We start from the raw sequence: 21,337 nt of genomic DNA, 5'->3' as shown, positions 1-21,337 counted from the left end.
TAATATAAAATACAAAGGAAGGGGAATTCTGAAAGTACAAAAAGCATGTGGTATAACCATTATAGAATTATGCAAAAAATTTTAACACCTATTAAATTATTTTTCATTTTAAGATATCTAAAATAAGACATTTTTACAAGGTCATAATGAAAATAAATGAGAAGTTACTTACCTGAATAATTTTCAAGGGAGAATCAGGCTGGTAAATCTGAAGTCTGGGTATGTAATGAACCAGCATGTGAAGCATATTACAAGCTACATGAGCTACTGTTTTATTAGTAAACTGCAATAGTAACAAAAAGATCACTGTTATAAAAAATTTCTTTATGATTTATCAATGAATTAGTTGATTTTTACTTTTCTTATATCACTGTAATTTTGAATATTATAATACTATTAGGAAGATAAATCTACAGCTGCAAAATTTTTAAAAAACATAAGGACAAAATCATTTTACATTTTCTTTGTAATGTTTGACTAATAACCATTAAACTTGAATTGCATTTTCTTTTATCTGGAATTCTGCAATGGTTTTTAAACTTCTAATCTTGTTATCAAGTTTCCACCATTACAATCTACTCATTACATTTCCAAATTAAACTTCTAAAGCATTGCTCTGATCCTGACATTCTCTAAGCTTAAAACTCCTAAAAGATTTCTGCGATAGCCAAGTCAAACTTTTCATGCCTATCTCTCTATATCCAAATTTCATACATACTTCAAGCTGCAACAAAATGTTTTCTTTCCCCAAGTCTTCTGATAACTAAGCCATGCAATCTCTGTTTTCTCTAAAGTAAATCAGCAGTTTGTATGTACCACTCCTGTAGTAATCTGTTTTATAACTCATATTTTAACACTTTACAGCTTATTATTGTCTCAAAGATAATGTGCAGTTTTTATTCTTTTATCTTCACTTTGTCTAGCAAAGTAATTTGAACATAGTATATATTCAGAAATATCTATCAAGTAAATAATACTATTCAAGAACATATTAGCAAGATGTATAGTTAAGAGTCTTCAATGGGTGTTACGGTAGGAGTTCAATGATAAAAATAATATACATCTGGGGCTGGGAAGATGGCTCAGTGGTAGAGCGTGTGCTTTGCATGCCTGAGGCCCTGGGTTCGATTCCTCAGCACCACATAAGCAAAAAGAAAAAAGCTGGAAGTGGCGCTGTGGCTCAAGTGGTAGAGCAGCCTTGAGCTGAAGAGCTGAGGGACAGCACCCAGGCCCAGAGTTCAGGCCCCACAACCGGACCCCCCCCCAAAAAAAAATATATATATACATCTAAATAATATATAAATAGGTAAAAAAAAATTTAAATTGGGCAATCTTTGTACTCAGGAGGCAGAAGCTGGGGAATGGTAAGTTTGAGGTGAGCCTGGGCTACATAGTAAGTTCAAGGTCAGCTTGAGATAATAGTGAGATCCTGTTTCAGAACAACAAAAAAAAATAACTTAATCAGATTTTCCAAATTATTAGATTAGTTCTTCCACAGAAATCTATGCAGGCAGAAGTGGCGCTGCAGCTCAAGTGGTAGAGCGCTCACTTTGAGCTGAAGAGCTGAGGGACAGCGCCCAGGCCCAGAGTTCAAGCCCCACAACCGACAAAAAAAAAAAAGAAAGAAAGAAATCTATGCAGGCTATAAAGACAGCATTTATCTTTAATGAGAAACACAAAAGCTAAATAGTTCAAGAATTTAGGAAATAATAAAGATCAAAAAGTCACAAAAACACTAGTTAAAAAGCTAATTGGTTTTTTTTAAGAGCCTTCCTCAAACATTCAAGGGACAAGGCCAAATACATAAAAAGTTCATCACAAAAATACTCTAAACTCAAGATGAGAACTCTGTGTGTGTGTGTGTGTGTGCACGCACACATTCGTGTGCATGTGTGCTTAAATCAGGGCCTGGGTGCTGGCCTTCAGCTGTATTGCTCAAGGCTTGTGCTCCATTTCTGGTGCTTATGAAACAAGACTTAGGAACTCTTACGGACTTGCCTGCCTGAGCTGGCTCTGAACCACCATCTCAGATTTCAGTCTCCTGAGAAGCTAGAATGATAGGCAGGAGCCACTGGTGCTTGGCTAAGATAGAACTATTCTTAAGGAGAGTCAGGATCAAAGAAATCATGTAACAATAAACTAATTGAAGTATTTTTTCAATGTTTTATTTCACAAATGCACAAGGTACCATGAATATGTACAAGAAAAATATGCATTCTATATTAGCAATTTATCAAATCATTTTCCTTACCTTTAAGGAAACACAAATTACATTCAGAGCTTCTTTGATTTGAGGATGGTGAGACTCGTGGACTAGTTCTTCACAAATCCAAATGCCTAAACTGCAAAGTGCTACACATCTGCAAAAAAAAAAAAAAAAACCCAAAAAACAACAACAAAAAAAACAGCCAACACTGAAACAATCACAAATAGAGAAGTCTTTAAAATACAACAATGTACCACATTGTACCAATTAACAAACATATACTGTGTTTGTTAATTAATACATTTATTACTCTAATGACAATGCTATAAAACTTTGCAAGTAAGTATGTAACCTGCTTCCAACAGTGAAGAATGTAATTCTATTGACTGACACCAGTAAAATGAACTTAAGGGAAAATATGAAGCTGAAGTCTAATATTCTTTTTTTGTCTTTTAATATAATGAGGTATACATTTTTTTTTGGGTATGGTTGTGGGGCCTGAACTCTGGGCCTGAGCGCTGTCCCTCAGCTCTTCATTTCAAGGATAGCACTCTACCACTTGAGCCACAGTGCCACTTCCGGCTTTTTCTTTTTGCTTATATGGTGCTGAGGAATCGAACCCAGGGCCTCAGGCATGCAAGGCAAGCACTCTACCACTGAGCCAACTTCCCAGCCCGGAGGTATATATTTTTTTTAAACTGAGAACAACTTAAAATTTATGGAAGAATTCCAACTGAATTCAATCTCAAGTACAGAATAAAGAAAAGATTTGTAGAATTTCTATTCTGTTTCCTTGTGTCTTTGGGAGTTTAATTTCCCTAGCAATATAACTGCAGCCACGTTTCAGCTTAAAGGAAGTTATGTGATAATCAAAACTAGGAAAAACTTAGTGTGTTCAAGTTTAGGTTTCTGAAAACAGAGTATAATGGTTCTCTTTTAAATACAAAAAATATGTGGCATATTCTAATACTGATACTGTTAAATCCATCAGAATGCTAAATTATGAAACAATTCAATATAGAAAGTTTTATTTCTAAACAGAGCAAAGAAAAGGTAGTTTTTTGTTGTTGTTAATTTTTTAATACTGGGGATTGAACAGAAAGCCATGTGCTAGCATTCTTCCACTTGGATCTATCTATGCCCCCAGCTCCAGTCAGTAAAGCTATTAAATTGTTTCTTAAAACTATTACAGGAGGCAACAATGCTTAATAAGAAATGTACTCATTACCTTGCTCATGTAATTGTAACCCCTCTGTACGGTATTTTCACAATTTAAAAAATGATTTAAAAAAAACTATTACAAAGTCTTCAAAAAGTCTATTGCTACTCACAAGCATTACCACACTTGTAGATTTGAATAATCATGTCTTAAATTTAGCAACAGAAACAACTGTAGTCCTAAAACACCAATAAATTCTCAAGTGTAGCACAACTCTTCATTAATTCAACTAATAATAGGCAGATCTGGGAGTATGAATGCACAAGTTTTGTTGTAATAAGAGAGAATAAGAACACTATGTTTCTGAAGTATGACAGAGACAAGAGAGGGAAAGGGGAGGTAGGGAGAGAGAGGAAGGAAACCAGAATAAGAGTGAGCACAAATACACGGAGAGAACACACACACAGAGAACAGTTTCCCATATTTCCCAAATTATCTAAATGATCAAGGTGAATCAATTGTTTGCTTTGGCTCAGAGAGTGGTAAAAGCTTCAAAGCTTTTGGAGTGTAAGCTTCAAAAACACAAACAAAAGATATGAAACAAGTTGAGACAATGCTCAAGTTCCATTTCTGAGATGTACTAATTCTCAATAACATAAATTACTATGCTAATAAATCCAGGGTCTCTAGGCAACCATGGTTTAGGCCAGCACATACTTTCCTTGAGAGCATAATTTTAAAAAAGAAAAAACAAGGAGCAGAAGATTTAGTCTTTAGGTCAATATTCAAACCTTGTTCTGCCACTTATACATTACATGCATCTAATGAGACTGAAGACAAAGTGTGAGAGCAATAATTATAGTCTGCTATATCTGGGAGATAGAGTAAAAAAAATCCCTAGGTTCTAATTTCCTTATCTATAAAAAGGACAAAAATTGTGCCCAATCTAGAGTTGCTACAAAATTCACTGAGACAATAAATACAAAGTGTATAGAGCATGCTTACACACAGGAAGATCTTGATAAATATTAGCTTTTAACTGAGGAGATAAAGGAAGGAGTGACATTGCCCCCAAAAATGTACTACTTCCCTGACTCATGAAATGGCCATCCCTCTGTACAATACCTTAATATATTCCTTTTTTTTTTGGTTCCGGTTGTGGGGCCTGAACTCTGGGCCTGGGCGCTGTCCCTCAGCTCTTCAGCTCAAGGCTAGCACTCTACCATTTGAGCCACAGCACCACTTCCGGCTTTTTTCTTTTAGCTTATGTGGTGCTGAGGAATTGAACCCAGGGCCTCAGGCATTCAAGGCAAGTGCTCTACCACTGAGCCACCTTCCCAGCCCACAATACCTTAATAATAACAGTAAAATTACATTAAAAATGTTAGCTTTGGATTTAATACATGTTAATTTTTTTTTTTTTTGCCAGTCATGGGGCCTGAACTCTGGGTCTGGGCTCTGTCCCTCAGCTCTTCAGCTCAAGGCTAGCTCTCTACCACTGGAGCCACAGCGCCACTTCCAGCTTTTTCTGTTTATGTGGTGCTGAGGAATCGAACCCAGGGCCTCATGCTTGCAAGACATGCACTCTACCGCTGAGCTACCTTTCCAGCCCAATTTTTTTTTTTGTCATGGGCTTGAACTTTGGGCCTGGGCGCTGTCCCTCAGCTCTTCTGCTCAAGGCAAGCACTCTACCACTTGAGCCATAGCACCACTTCTTGTCTTCTAGTGGTTTATTGGATATAAGAGTCTCATGGGCTTTTCTGCCTGGTCTGGCTTTGAACCATGATTCCCAGATCTCAGCCACCTGAGTAGCTAGGATTACAGACATGAGCCACCGGTGCCCGGCTACATATTAATTTTCTAATCATCAGTTTCTGACTAGCAAGCTGGAATACAGTGAGTCCATTAATATCTCAGAACTGTGATGAAGATAAAAATGAAATAAACATTGCAGGAAACTCTTTGTAAAAGTGAAATGAGTCTAACTGAAGAATTTGCTCTAATAAATTTATGGTAGTTAACTTGGCTATTAAGTAAGACAAAAATTCAATAATATATTTTTTTAAACTGGAGCTATTCTCATTACATCAAATAGTTCATTTTCACGTCTTTACTTGCAACTAAAAACTGTAGAATAAAATTTGATCCAAATGGCCAAAGACAAATTCTGTACCTTTTGAACAACAAATACGAAGATAACTGATGAGGCTAATGATACATTATTCAAATTAGTATCAAGTAACTGAAAAATAAAACAGTGATATTTTAAGGAGAAGGAGCACAGTATGTTTCTGGCAACCCGATAATTTAAATTTCAAACTTTTGGGGCAATATTTATATAGCAAAATAGAAAATGTTGAGTTTCAATGCTTAAGACACAAAGAAGAAGATAAAGCACACAGCTCAGTGGAAGAATGCTCACTGAGCATTCACAAGGTCCCTGGCACCAATAAAGAGAAACAGGTAAAACTTTCCTAAAATTCACAAATATGTGAATATTAAAATATACTATTTTCTTAGTTAAATTACTTTCTATAGTAAACATAGTTTCACTCAATTTAGTGAGCATTCAATTCTATTTAATGAAATCAGTGATAGTACCTATTAGTGAATAAGGTACAGTAGTATTTATTACTATTATATTTCAAGGTATCACTTTAAAACAATAAATAAAATATAAAATACAAAATATACTTAATGGAATTAAATACAATTCATTTTAGCTATGGAGAATAAAGTAACTATAAAAAAGAACTCTTTCTTTTAAAAAAGGAAGATAAATATGTAAATCATGTGAAAGAAGTACTTGATCATTCAAATAATTTAAAGTTTTAATTCTGAAATAATCTGGACTACTACTACAATTCAGTAAAATAAAATTTCAAACCAGAATAATTAAGTGATGAATCTAAAAATATCTGACCTACCGTGCAGGACCAGAGGGTTCATCTCTTGCTGAACTTAATACAGTTTTAATGATAAGTTCCTAAAACAAGAGGAAATAGTTAAAAGCAATGACTAAGATTAGTTCAACAAATATTTATTAAGAAGCCACTCTGGGCCAGGCATTATGTCAGGTAGAGGTAGAAAAGCTAAATAGTTAAATAAAAGTCTGTCCTTATCCCCAATTACCCATTAGAAAACTTTAAGTGGAACTGGCTCAAAGTAGTTGAGCACTAGCTCTGAAGAGCTCAGGGACAGTGCCGAAGCCCTGAATTCAAGCCTCATGACTGACAAAATAAATAAATAAAAATTAAAGAGTCCAATGTTATTCCTATAGGTAGTTAAGTCACAAAATAATTTATGCTGTCTGTAATCAAAAGTGTATTATGTTTGGGGGGTGAGGGATGGGGGAGGGTGGGAGATAGGGGATGGGAAGGGGAAACAAAGGAGGAGGCTGCAATGCTTGATATGTCCTCATTACCTTGCCCATGTAATTGTAACCCCTCTGTACAGTATTTTCACAATAAAAAAGTATATTATGTTCAAAATATCTTTCTTATTAGAATAATAATAAAGGCTACTAAAAGATAATTAATAGCTCAAAGATATGAACAACTTTTTTAAACTTTGAAGTGATTAAGAGAGGAAAAGGGAGAAGAGCTATATGAAACTTTAGATAGGAGATAGTTTTTCAAGAACACAGACTTGTGAAGCACAACAGCATGCTCCAGGAGGCTATAAGTCAGAGTACCTGAAGAGTTAGCTTTGGTGAAAATATGAAAATAAAATATGATCATGATGATATGTAACTCTCCTCTTCAATATTCATTTTCTGACTAAAAACAATTATAGCTTTATAGGCTTTTTTGCTTTCTTCATCCGTATTAAAATTGGCACTGATTTTGGAGTTTTGTTTACACACAAAAAATATGTTTTCAAAAAAGTCATTTTTAAGCCATTACTGTCTACAATAATAGCTACCAAAGATCCACTGACAGATGCTACTAGTAGACTAGTCTAACCTTGAACAAACAACTAGCTAAGTGGACTGAAACTATTACCTATCCTTGGCCTTCGGGATCTTCTGAAAATAGAAAAAAGCAAAAGTAAAGTTGTATTGTTTTTATTATTGGTCATTATAAATTTGCACTGGCCCATATGATTCTAAGTATAATTGAAGTTTATTTACTTAACTGATATTTCTGAGTGTATACTATACACCAAAAAGTGTAATAACACTGTGGTAACAGTAATAAGGCGCTGCGGTTTTTATTTAAAGCAGAAAACAGGTACTGCACAAATAATTACAAGCATACTAAATATTCCAAACCAATACAGATGCTATGAGAGTGTATGTAACACTTCTGATATAAAAATGTCTTTTACAGAAAGCAACTGTAAAAATTATCAGCATAAGCACTGAGAAGCCATAGAAGTAGCTTTTTCTCAACTATTCTAAGGACCAATTCAAGTTAAACAGGGAGATCATCTGGTAATGACTGTGACAGGCACTATTACCTAGGATTCTTAAGCCTTTGGGTATTTGTAATATATGGGCATTCAGTGAGAGACAAGTCTTGACTCAGTGATGAATTATTCACAGCCAGTCACCTGCAGGTCCCTGAGCAGTGATTGTCTTTATCTTCACCAGGACAACTTTTTCATACCAATCCCCTCTCCCTTAGTTTAAGAATTAATGAGTCCAAGGAAATGATCATGTCACACCTTTCCTTCTAAACAGAGGCTGACCACTACAGAGGCACAAAAGAACTTCTCACTAATTTTCCACCTATGAAACTTATATTTTAAAAAATGATTATATATAACAAGGGACATTTGGCATATTTGTTCCTGAATACTGTTCACGCCTGTTAATGTTTCAGGTACATGAGATTGCCACACCAACTCTAAAATTTCAGAAATAGTATACTATTACTATTACTTGGAACAAAAATGTTGAAAATTTTAAGAGTCAAATATGCAGGGTTAGTCTATCATGTCTATCTCAGAAGCCTTACCCTAGCTGCACAGTATCTGGCTCATGATGTTCAATGACAGAATAAATTTTACCTAAAAGATAGACATTTTGAGTAAGTTTAATAATTAGAAAAAGGCACCAAAGCAATTTTTTTCCCCAGTCATAGGGCTTGAACTCGGGGCCTGAGTGCTATCCCTGAGCTCTTTTTGTTCAAGGCTTGTGCTCTACCACATTGAGCCAGAGTGCCACTTCCAGTTTTCTAGTGGTTTATTGGAGATAAAAGTCTCACAGACTTTCCTGCATGAGCTGTCTTTGAACAATGATCCTCAGATCTCGATTTCCTGAATAGTTAGGATTACAGGCGTGACCCACCATTACCAGCTCCAAAGCAATTTAAACACAAAAAAAAGTTATATAATTTTTCCAGGTCTTTCCATTTCCTTATGAATGGGGCAATGCTATTCTTTCTGATGGAAGCACAGAACTCCATTGTGTATATATACCACGTTTTCTTGATCCATTCATCTACTGAGGGGCATCTGGGTTGGTTCTACATCTTAGCTATAGTAAATAATACTGCAATAAGCATGGTCGTGTCGTGCTGGTAGCATTAATATGGTCTTGTTTGTGGTCATTGGGTAAATGCCCAGGAGTGGGATTGCTGAGTCATAGAGGAGCTCTATGTTTAGTTTTTTGAGGAACCTCCACACTGCTTTCCAGAGTGGCTGAACAAGTTTGCAGTACTACCAACAGTGTAGTAGGATTGCCCTTTGATCACATCACCACCAGCATCTGTTGTTATTAAGATTTCTTAATAATGGCCATTATAGCTGGGGTAAGATGGTATCACAATGTTGTTTCGATTTGCATTCTTTTATGGCCAAAGAAGTTGAGCTTTCCTTCACCTATCTATTGGCAATTCCTATTATCTCTTCAGAGAAGTCTCTCTTTAAGGGCTTAGCCCATTTGTTGATGGGGTGGTTGTTTCTTTGGGAATTTGCCAGGCCCAAAGAGAAGTAGGTTGCATGGTTTCCCTCATTTGCAATAACTGGAATATGCCTATGATATTCTTAACAGGGGATATATCAATAGCCCAATTGTTAAGTGCATAGGACCAACATAAACTTATCAACATAAGCTCCAAGAATTGGAAACAAGAGGTTCTGTATGTAGTTATTTCTTTTTGTTGTTTTAGTTTTCTGTGCTGTTTGTCTTGTATATAAGTTTATCTGATCTGTGGAAAGGAAAGGGATTCATGGGAACATCAGGACAAAGGATGATCTAATGCAACAATGATGCTCATTTGATTTTATGTTGGAATTGAACTATACAACTTGTCTGGAGAGAGGAGTAGGGAGTGGTAAGTGGGAGAAAATGAAGGCGAGGGTAAAAGTATTTAAAAAGAATGTACTCATTATTTACTTATGTAACTGTAACCCCCGTTCATCACCTTTACAATAGATTTTAAAAAAATAATTACAAAGAAAAAGCAAAGAAAGAGTACATATTTTATTATACAGATTTCACAGCTATAAAATTACTAAAATGGTATAAACTAGTATCTGAATTCTTACCTTAACATCTGTAAACTGAGAGACAGCAATATCAGGTATGTTGGGATGGAGAGCAGGCAGTTCAAAATATAGATTGGGAAAGCAAACTAAAGATCCCAGAAGAACTTGTGCTTCCACTCTTGGTGCCTGTGTATCAGATGTTAAAAATCTTTAAAATGTATTTGTGTTCTTAAACTCTCTCTGTTAAAATACTCATTATTCAACAATATTATACAAAGAAATGAGTATAAAAAATTCAGAAGGAAAGGGGATACACAAAAATATATGGATGGAAATCTAAGTTTCCAGCACTCTGAAGGCAGAGGCATGATGATTATGAGTTTGAGCCCAATGTAGGCTACATATTGTCCTGCTTCAAAACAAAACAGAACTCTTATCAAGATTTTCTTTCAAAATCTATATTTACAGATATAGGAAGCGTATATGAAAAGGGCAGGGTAAACTAACATCTACCATCCTATAAAACATGAAACTGAGCCGGGCATTGGTGGCTCACACCTGTAATCCTAGCTACTCAGAAGGCTGAGATCTGAGGATCATGGTTCAAAACCAGCCCGGGCATTAAAGTCTGTGAGACTCTTATCTCCAATAAACCACTCAGAAAACCGGAAGTGGTGCTGTGGCTCAAGTGGTAGAACGCTAGTCTTGAGCTGAAGAGCTGAGAGACAGCGCCCAGGCCCAAAGTTCAAGCCCCATGACTGACAAAAAATAAATAAAATAAAAAATGAAACTTATAAAAACTGAAAGAGATTAGCAAGGAGTTTTTCTGTGAAGATGAGTAAAGTAACTGGGAATGTTTGAGTGTGTGGATATAATGAGAACAGACCTGAAATATGACTGTAAGTAAGAAAGGCAAACTCAATCAATTATTTTGTCATCTGTCTAAGGGGGGGAGGGATACATTAACAGAGGAAAAATGATATACATAGGATCTAAAGTGGGAATTCAAAAGCAAGATTTAAGATCATTATTTCTGAAACCATTAGAGACTGAGTGCCAGGCTTGATTTCAGCAATGGTTTGGTTCCCTAAGTAGCCTTCCTTAGTAAGTATTTATCATATAAATAAAATACAACATGACTATTTTCTGTATTTTCCAGAGCATTTTGTTACACAATGAATATCCTTCTAGATGTATTGGATAGAAATTAGTAACATAAAAAATAAAGATGGCAGGATTTAATTCTCTGCAGAACCTTGAGAAAAGCCGTAGGAAATGTAGATTCATCATCTGGAATAATTGGCTCACTGAAGAGTATTAGTTTTCAAAGTAAATAAAGTGATGTTGGTTTGTATATTAGCTTTCTCTGAATTTTATCAATATTTGCTACTTTCCTAGAAACCAATAATTTTGTAAACTGACAATACTACAGTGATCTTATAGCTTATTTAATATCTGTGGGTTTTTTCCAATTAATCTACTCCTAGCTTAATATATTTAATATTCCGAAGGTTCAATCATCTTTCTCCTCACGTTAAAATATTTAATTGGTTATCTAATATACTATTATAACCTGGGCTAGTTGCATTCAAGAACTTCTAAGATATCAAGAGCAGTGATTCTCAATCTATAACCAATTATTTTACCCATCATTTGTGATGTAATTAAAAGAGATTGATTTAGTAGGTCTGGGATGGGGTCTAAGATTCTGAGTTGCTAATAAGCACTCAGATCATGCCCAATGCCACTTTATATATTTAGACATACCTCTACATATGCTATACTTTTGCAGATTAGTGTCTAAATATTAAAGTAGATTATCTGTCATTGTCTGAATATATTTTCCTTAGGTCTGGTTTACTTTGCATGTAATATATTCTCTTACTCGCCTGTAATATATTCTCTTACTTCCAAACTGGCTTCTCATTGTAAACCTTAGACCTCAGCTTCCTGAGTAGCTAGGATTACAAAACTGATCCAGTCCAAGCTTGACCTGTACTCTTTCTTCTTCATTTGCACATTTTCTCTAGGTGATTGTATCTAGTTTCTTTTGGGGGTGAGGGTGGGGGTTGGGGAAAGAGATGACCTTATTATTATTAATTTTTTTTTTTTTGTCAGTCGTGGGGCTTGAACTCTGGGCCTGAGTGCTGTCCCCAGCTCTTCAGCTCAAGACAAGCACTCCACCACTTGCGCAACAGCGCCACTTCCATTTTTCTGGTGGTTTACTGGAGATAAGAGTCTCATGGACTTTCCTGCCCAGGCTGGCTTTGGACCGCAATCCTCAGATCTCAGCCTCCTGAGTAGCTAGGATTACAGATGTGAGCCACCGGCACGCAGCAAGATATGACCTTCTTGAGCTTATGCACTGGAATAGAAAAAAATTTTTTTTGCATACCGTTTCAAGGCTTGGGCTATCACCTAAATACAAATGCCACCCATTATAAATTTCAGTTCAGCTGGGTGCCAGTGTCTCATGCCTGTAATCTTATCTACTCAGGAGGCTGAGATCTGAGGACAGCAGCCCAGGCAGGAAATTCCTATCTCCTATTAACACCCAAAAAGCCAGAGGAGGAGTTTCAAGTTGTAGAGTACTAGACCTGAGCAAAACAGCTCAGGGACAGTGCTCAGGGCCTGAGTTCAAGCCCTAGGACTCGCACAAAACAAGACAAAACAGAAAAATAAAAATAAAAAATAAGTTTCAGTTCAAACAGCTTTTTGAGCTCCTGCTTGTATATGCAATTATTATCCTGACATCTTAGGAGATGTTTAATAAAAGCCTTACCATGCTATACATACTATTCCTTTTTAAAAAATTAGCATACATTAGTGATACTGGGGGTGTGAGGGTACCTGTGACATTTCCACACATATAAATAATATATTCCTTCAGCTCCCCGACTATTTTCTCCATTTCCACTTCTCCTTAAAACAGTTTCAACAGGTTTCATTGTTCATAAATGCAGATAAATTAAAGAGGCTAAAGCCATTCTCACCTTCTCCAGCTCACTTCTGACACCCATGTATGAATATTCTCCAGCTATTGTGTCATGGCTCCATGACTATATGAAAAATTCCTCACTTGCAGTGTTGGGGTTTACTACAAGGGCACATTTCTCTTCCTTATTTCTGCTACTAGCCCACTGCTTTTTCTCCACCTTTCTTCCTTCTATTTCCTTAATTTTATTCTACTTTAAATTCTGTTTTGCTCCACATATATTTTTATAGCTTTTAAGACAAAAAAGTAATCTCAGTGATTTTTTACACATCATAAATGCTTTGTTTTCTTTCTTTTTTTTTGGCCAGTTGTGGGGCCTCTGGGCCTGGGTGCTGTCCCTCAGCTCTCCAGCTCAAGGCTAGCGCTCTACCACCAAAGCCACAGCACCACTTCCTCTTTTTTTTTCTGCTTTTGTGGTGCTGAGGAATCAAACCCAGGGCCTTATGCATGTGAGACAAGCACTCTACCACTAAGCCATCTTCCCAACCCTGTTTTCTTTTCTTTTGTTTTTTTAAATGTGAAAGAAGCGATCAATTTAAACTATAAACTTTCCTGAACATCACTTTGTATCTTCTCAGCAATAATTGCTCCGTCCTTATTGCTTTGTTAGCTAAGTCCTTGGTTCATTAAAAGTTGGTTTATATTAACAGAACTAGAGATAAAAACTTACATTGAGAAAAGCTGACGAGGCCACTCTACCAGCTGCTATAATAAAATCCATAATAAGCATTGTGGCACCAGGCAATCCAAGTGAAAAAAACTGAGGTGAACAGTGCTTGATAATTGTATTGACAATATCCTTAAAATAAAGAATGAAGAAAAAGAATATCACATATGTAATCTTCGTTACCAGCAAATCAATATCTTTAAAAACAGGTAAGATGTGGATTATAAAAGGTAACAGATGTACACTGGCTAACTGGAATGACTAGTTTCAAGTTTTCTAAACAACCTATGCTTAGTATTATACATTCTTAGAGAAAAGTAAACTGATAATACATTTACTTAACTAATGTAAATAATATACTTTTTTTTGTCAGTTGTGGGGCTTCACATAATTTGCTATGTACAAGCTAGAGAGATACTTTTTTTTTGATAAATTGAGGTTCTTTAATGATAGAAATCTAGAAATAAATTTCTCCCATCCTCAGAGATACTGGGGGTAGATCTTATATTGTACCACTTAAGCCGTATTCCCAGTCTTTTGCTTTTAATTGAGTCTCAAATGCATTCCAGCCACCCCCAACCTCCCGCCCCTGCCCTCCTGGTTACTAGGGCTTGAACTCTGAACCTGGGTTCTGTCCCTGAGCATCTTTTGCTAAAGGCTAGCATTCCACCACTTTAATTGGAGATACTTTTCTGACTGGACTGGCTTTGAAACATAATCCTCAGATCTCAGCCTCCTGAGTAGCTAGGATTATAGGTGTGAACTATGGGTGCCATTCATTCACTATATCTTTGGAATTTACAAGGAGCCAGTATATTTGAATGTATTATTCAATGTGACATATTAAATAAAAGCTCTATTTTTTCTAGTAATCCAATTATCATTCTGAAAAAAATTTACAATCTACATTCTATTTATATATATATATATATATACATATATATATACACACAATGTAATTTTGAAGTTAATGTAAGAAGTTCACTGTTCAAACAGAAAGTTATCTTTTAATACGAATTTAACACTAAACATTATGTACAAGTTTAGTCAGTATAAAAATGTGTTACTTAGATTTGCAATCTCTTCAGTTTTATGACAAAGATCAAGATCCCTTAAGTGACAGTCTATAATATTTGATTATTTTGAAATTGTAAGTGAAGCAATCATTAAGTCAATGTAAATGTTACTATACTACCATAATTGACGTTAATAAGAAAATGAGAGGTACTGATTCTTAGAGTCGAAAAAAATCTCTTATTGCTGCATAGTCATTAGCAAATTCATATGCCTCAAGTACTAATTATCAAGTATCATTTATAAGCACATAATACTAGCTACACTGGAATATTACAAAAAAAGTGCTGCTAATTCAAGTAAAAGAAACATTTAGGATCTTCAAAATGAGAACTGGTATAACAATGTAATTGGAGGAATATTCAAATTAAACTTAGCTTCTACACAAAGCTTGTTTTCAACCATGTTTCAAGAATAAATATGGTATGGAAGTAAATTGTATATAAGCCACTACATATGAAGATTGTTTTAATTTCACATCTTAAAAACAAAGAGTTAAAACAATCAAAGGTCAAGGACAAACAGATAAAACAACTTTTTAGAGGCACATATATTTACCTGATCAACATGTAGCAATCCACAATGCATTATATTGTAGAAATGTGTTAGAAAATCTCTGTTTGGAGATACATCTTGTCTTCTTTTCATTGTATTACAAATAAGTTTATAAGCATGCAATTTGCCTTGTTTATATTTATCAGTCAACATGGTTGCCTAAAATTAGGAGATAAGCTTTAATATTCCTGAACAAATATTATTTGCTAGATCCTTAAACAACTGAAAAGAACAGCACTGTATTCCTTTATTTCTATGCTGATCCAATTTCCTTTCCTTTTCTCTTTTTTTGTAGTATTGGAATTCCAACTCAGGATCTTTCTTATGCTTTGTGCAAGCACTCTTCTACCTGAAGCATACTTCCAGCCCTTTTTGCTTTAGTTATTTTTTCACATAGGATTTGTTTTTGCCTAGACTGGTATGGACTGCTATCATATTATTTATGCAGCTGGGATGGAAGGTGCATACTACCATACCCAGATTTTATTGATTCAGATGTAACTGACTAACTTTTTGTTTTTGTGATAGTAGGGTTCGGACTCAGAGTCTTTCTGGGCTAGTGCTCTGCCACTTGAGCCATGCCTCCAGAGATAGAGTGTAGTGAACTTTCTTTCCTGAGTTGCCTTGAACCAAAATCCTACAGATCTCATCCTCCTGGGATGAGTTTACAGCTAGGATGAGATTATCTCTAGGATTATAGGTGTGGAGAACCTGGACGTGATGGTTTCACTAATTTTAGTCCAAGCTGGCCTCCCACAGAGATCTTCAATATTTCTGTCTCCCATAAAAATGAGCTACCATACCTGTGTTGTCTCAATTTCTTCATTAGCTAGAAAACAGGACTACTGGTTTATTGAAAATTATTCAATTCAGGTATGACGACTCAAAACTTTCACTTAGGAAAATGTACCAAACATCAACTTGAGCCACAGCGCCACTTCTGGCTTTTTTCTTTTTGCTTATGTGGTGCTGAGGAATAGAACCCAGGGCCTCTGGCATGCAAGGCATGCGCTCTACCACTGACCCACCTTCCCAGCCCCCTGTGACACAATTTGAGGTTTAGCTTTTACTTGATTTTTATACAATAAAGATATACTTTCTTGGGGCTGTGTAGCCCAGTAGTAAACCACTTGTCTAGCATATATAAGACTCTGGGTTAGGCGCCTAGTGCCACAAACAAACAACAAGCAAATAAATAACCTATTATCCTATACCAACTTTTGCTTAAAACAAAGAAATATGTATAATAATTTTGTCATGCTGACTATCCTTTCTGTATGCCTAATAACTTCATAAAGACACAGTTAAAATCTAAGTATTGTAAAAGCCTACATAATAGCTGTATTTTCTATACATTATTTAGTAATGTACTAAACACAAAATTGTAAACTAATGCTTTATGTATTAGGCTTACCTTAAAGAGCCAAGGTGTAAGAATTCTTAGTGGAGGAATCAAAACAGGTGGAGAAGGGGAGGTCAAGTTATCAGTTGAAATGCCAAGGTTATCTCTGATCTGTAATTTTCAAATAAAAAGTAACAAACTTATAAAGATTGTTCGTTCAGCTTTCTTTCCTTAAACTGAAGTTAGATTCAGTTTCACTACTAATTATATATTTCATTATGGTTCAGTGACCCTCCCATAGTGGACATCAGTTTTACATATAGTAAGAGGTTTGGGTGTAGCAATGTTCTCCAAGGATTCTTCTAGTAGTTTACTGGAGATAAAGAGTCTCGTGGGGGCTGGGAAGGTGGCTCAGTGGTAGAGCGCTTGCCTTGCATGCCTGAGGCCCTGGGTTCCATTCCTCAGCACCACATAAGCAAAAAAAAAAAAGCCGGAAGTGGTGCTGTAGCTCAAGTGGTAGAGCGCTAGCCTTGAGCTGAAGAGCTGAGGGACAGTGCCCACGCCCAGAGTTCAGGCCCCATGACCGGACACCCCCAGACAAAAAAAAAGAGTCTTGTGGATTTTCCTGCCTGGGTTTGACTTTAATCATAATCCTCAGTTCTCAGCCCTCTGAATAGATAGGATTACAGGTCTGAGCTACTAGTGCCCATCTAAGATTCTTCTAATTGTTCTCCCCTTCTCCCCCTTCCTGCCTTTAATCTGTCTGTTTGCCCCCATCTTTTTTTGGGGGGGTCCAGTCATGGGGCCTGAACTCTGGGCCTGGGGGCTGTCCCTCAGCTCTTCAGCTCAAGGCTAGCACTCTACCACTTGAGCCATAGTGCCACTTCCAGCTTTTTTTCTTTTTGCTTATGTGGTGCTGAGGAATCGAACCCAGGGCCTCATGCATGCAAGGCAAGCGCTCTACCACTGAGCCACCTTCCCAGCCCCCCCCCCATCTTTTTAAGACAGTGTTTCACCACATAGCTGATGTAGGCCTGACATTTGCCATATAGCCCAGGCTTGTCTTGGATTAAAGACCTTTCTGCTTCAGCTTTCTAAGTGCTGGAATTATAGGCATGCACTCCCAGATATTTTCCTCTTCTATTTCTTTTTTTTCTTTTTTTTGCCTGTCTTGGGGCATGAACTCTGGGCCTGGGCACTGTCCCTGAGTTTCTTTTGCTCAAGGCAAGTGCGCTACCACTTGAGCCACAGTGCTTTTTTGAGCTGTTTTGAGTCGTTTGTTAAAAATGATAGTCTCACAGAATTTCCTGCCTGGGCTGGCTTCAAACCACGATCCTCAGATTTCAACCTTTGTGAACCACTGGTGCCCAGCTTTCTGATTTCAACCTCTGTGAACCACTGGTGCCCAGCTTTCTATTTCTTAATACTGTATTTTTCATTCCTTCTTCTGCTAAGGCTTTACTTTCTCTTTTACCTTGGCTAGGTTCTGCCAAAGTTCACAGAGGTAATCAAAAACTTGAGCATGTATTTCAGGATCCATAATAGCATTGACATCACCCAAAATGCCTAGCATTCTTCGCCACATAACAGTAGCAACATCTGCATGCCATCCAGTGAGAGTACCTCCTGCCATTACACTACAACATTCAGATGGAAATTCACTGATTTCTGTAGGAAAAAAATGATACAAAAGTGTCAGTAATTTCTAAAGAAATTATCACAAAAAGCAAAAGCACCAACTGAAATGAATCATTTCACATATCTACAAAAGTAAATGTACTAGTGCGTGTGTGTGTGTGTGTGTGTGTGTATTTAATTTTTTTTCCTGAGTTTCCTGAGGTTAAAACCTTACCACTTCATAATTTGCTATTATGGCAACAATTCTTCAACAGTGCTTCTATCTAGATTTACCTAAGGAGGAAATTATACAAGTACCACTCACTGAACAGATACCAGATAGAGAAATTTATATTTGATATAAATACCCATTTCATAAGCACATGCTATTAGTCAGTCTTCATAGGCATATATCTTTGTAGTGAAGAGAAACATTTTTATAAGTTTAATACAGATCTATCATTAAAAGATATCACAATATCATAAAAATACATTTTATTAGAATTTTGGGTTTTTTTTTTTTTTGTCAGTGGTGGGGCTTGAACTCTGGGCCTGGGTACCATCCCTCTGCTCTTCAGCTCTAGGCTAGCACTCTACCACTTGAGCCTCAGTACCACTTCTGGTTTTCTGGTAGTTTATTGGAGATAAGAGTCTCATGGACATTCCTGCCTGGGCTGGTTTTGAACTGTGATCCTCAGATCTCAGCCTCCTGAGTAGCTAGGATTACAGACGTGAGCCACCGGTGCCAGCTTTATTAGAATTTAAACATAAAAATTAACATAAACAGGCTGGCAACATGGCTCACTGATAGAGTGCTTGCCTCGCGTGCATGGGGCCCTGGGTTTGATTCCTCAGCACCACATAAACAGAAAAAGCCAGAAGTGGTGCTATGGCTCAACTGGTAGAGTGTGAGCTGAAGAGCTGAGGGATAGCACCCCGGCCCAGAGTTCAAGCCCCACAAGCGACAAAAAAATAAAAAAATAAAAATAAATTAAAAAATAACATAACTATAATTTTTTAAGTGAATTATGGGACTTGAATCAGGGCTTGGGTGCTGTCCCTAAGCTTTTCCACTCAAAGCTAGCACTCTATCAAATGAGCCACAGCTCCTCTTCCAGCATAACTATATTTTTACCTACCAGTATTGGCAAAATAATATAGGTAGCCATGGTCCTTGTCTTATTTCTCCTAACTATGTACTAAACAAGTTATTTAATAATCTCACTAAGGCTACAATTCTCCTCATGTATAAAATACATGGTTTAGTTAAATATCAGTACAGGTCTTCCTCCAGTTTAAGAGTTCACTATTCTACCATATATATAACTACTTTATTCAGTGTATGGGAAAATCATTAAAATAAAGGGAGCTGGTGCAGTGGCTCATGCTAGTTGGGAGATGGATATCAGGAGAAACATGGTTCAAGGCTTGCCCAGACAAAAAGTTCCAGAAACTCCAATAGGAAAATTGAAGTCCAAGCAAGCCTGGGCATAAATGCAAGACCCTATCCCAACATAACTAAAAAGAAAAAAGGCTGGAGATGTGGCCTAAGTGGTCGAGAACCTGCCGAACAAGTATAATGCTGAGCACAATCTGAAGCACCAATAAAAAATATAAAAAGTGGATAAAATATATATGAAGAACTTTGAGAATTAACATTTTGCAGACTGAATCTTAAGATTATGATCACTTCTGTCTGATACTATCCTAACGTATTCATAAATGTATATAGTAAGTTGATTTATACCCTATATCTTTGTAATACTTAAGGTTCTCTCCTCTTTTTATAGGAAGTATATAATACCAGATTGTTTTGTTAAAGAGGTACCAGATAACTTTTCTTCATAATACCAACAGGCTAAAAAAACACTAAAACAAAAGAAAACAAAAACACAATAAAGTTCTAACCATTGTTGTAATGATTTCCTATTCTATAGCACCTGTATAATACAGATGAACCAACTAACTGGTCTCTAATTTATGTTTCTCAAAAAAAAAAGCTAACAAAATTTTCAATGATTAAAAAAGGCAAGTAACAATGTGTGATGTCTAAGTTCTGGAATGAGTTGTTGGTGTAGGGTAGTTATAAAGGTCATTGTTTGGACAACTGATAAAATTTCATTATTGAATAAGACAATAATAGTATGTCGATGTATTCAGAATGAAGCCATTATACTGTGGTGATGCAGGAAATGTACAGTTATTCTTAGGACATATCCACTGTCATATCTAGGTGTAAAGGGTCTAATATTTGCAAATCTCTAATAGGTCAAGAAAGGAAAAGGCAAGGGTTTTTGTGTATGTTTGAGCACATGTGGAAACAACATAAAGCCTAACTGTTAAAACACTAATAATTGCTATATTTATGTGAGTGATTTTTGAGTATTCATTTTGCTAGTTTAACTTTTCTGCTAAATATTTTTCACAAATGATGGGATAAAACTGTAAACAAAAATTTCAAAGACAAAATGAGAGGGAGAAAAGATTTCAAATAATCCAGAAGCCAAAAATAAAGGCTATTATGTAATTTTAACTAATTGCACATTAAAGAACGAGGCCTTTTTAAAAAGACCAAAAGTAGCCAGGCACCAGTGGCTCACGCCTATAATCCTAGCTACTCAAGAGGCCAAGATCTGAGAATCTCGTTCAAAGCCAGCCCTGGCAGGAAAGTCTGTGAGGCTCTTATCTCCAATAAACCACTCAGAAAATGGGAAGTGGTACAGTGGCTCAAGTGGTACAGTGCTCGCCTTGAGCTGAAGAGCTGAAGGACAGCACCCAGGCCTAGAGTTCAAGCCCCATGATTGACCAAAAAAAAAAGTCCAAAAGTGGCAGGAGTAAATGAGAGAGGGAGTAACATTGTTGGACAAGAACTACACTCATTACTTTTTTATGTAACTGTAGCTCCTCTGTACGTAACTTTTACAATTAAAAAAAAGCCCAAAAGTTATATGGGTTTAAATTTCTTCATTTGGGTGAAGGTGAATCTGTCTATAGTACTTTATACACATGTACAAAAATAGGACAGTAAAACACGTTGAAGCTGTTTTGAAAAAGAGGGAGAAAGAGGGAAGAGCTTAATTGGGGTACATTGTATGGAAGTATTACAAACTATCCTATACAACTAATATATGCTAATTAAAAAAATCTTTAAAAAATATTTACCAGCAATATATCAGACAAGGGGTTAATATCCTATATACAGGGAACTCAAGAAACTAATCCCTCCCAAACCTAACAAACCAATTACTAAATGGGCAAGGGAACTAAAGAGGGACTTCTCAAATGAA

General features: G+C 36.3%; 1 protein-coding gene across 1 annotated transcript in view; it reads right to left on the bottom strand.

The window, feature by feature from the left end:
- Ralgapa1 (Ral GTPase activating protein, alpha subunit 1 (catalytic)) overlaps nucleotides 1-21,337 on the bottom strand; it is a 255,284-nt gene that overhangs the window by 106,534 nt on the left and 127,413 nt on the right. The window contains exons 20-27 of the mRNA XM_013012238.1: nucleotides 17,908-18,101; nucleotides 16,506-16,604; nucleotides 15,095-15,250; nucleotides 13,466-13,594; nucleotides 9,861-9,986; nucleotides 6,293-6,351; nucleotides 2,252-2,360; nucleotides 173-283 (exon numbers count right to left, since the gene is read on the bottom strand). Coding sequence (XP_012867692.1) covers nucleotides 173-283; nucleotides 2,252-2,360; nucleotides 6,293-6,351; nucleotides 9,861-9,986; nucleotides 13,466-13,594; nucleotides 15,095-15,250; nucleotides 16,506-16,604; nucleotides 17,908-18,101 — 983 coding nt within the window. The remainder of the gene's footprint in view (nucleotides 1-172; nucleotides 284-2,251; nucleotides 2,361-6,292; nucleotides 6,352-9,860; nucleotides 9,987-13,465; nucleotides 13,595-15,094; nucleotides 15,251-16,505; nucleotides 16,605-17,907; nucleotides 18,102-21,337) is intronic.

Source organism: Dipodomys ordii, unplaced genomic scaffold (assembly GCF_000151885.1).
Source record: "Dipodomys ordii isolate 6190 unplaced genomic scaffold, Dord_2.0 Scaffold16, whole genome shotgun sequence".
NCBI classification, from domain to species: Eukaryota; Metazoa; Chordata; class Mammalia; order Rodentia; family Heteromyidae; genus Dipodomys; species Dipodomys ordii.
Note: the sequence above shows the minus strand (reverse complement) of the source record. Positions and strands in the feature narration are given on the sequence as shown.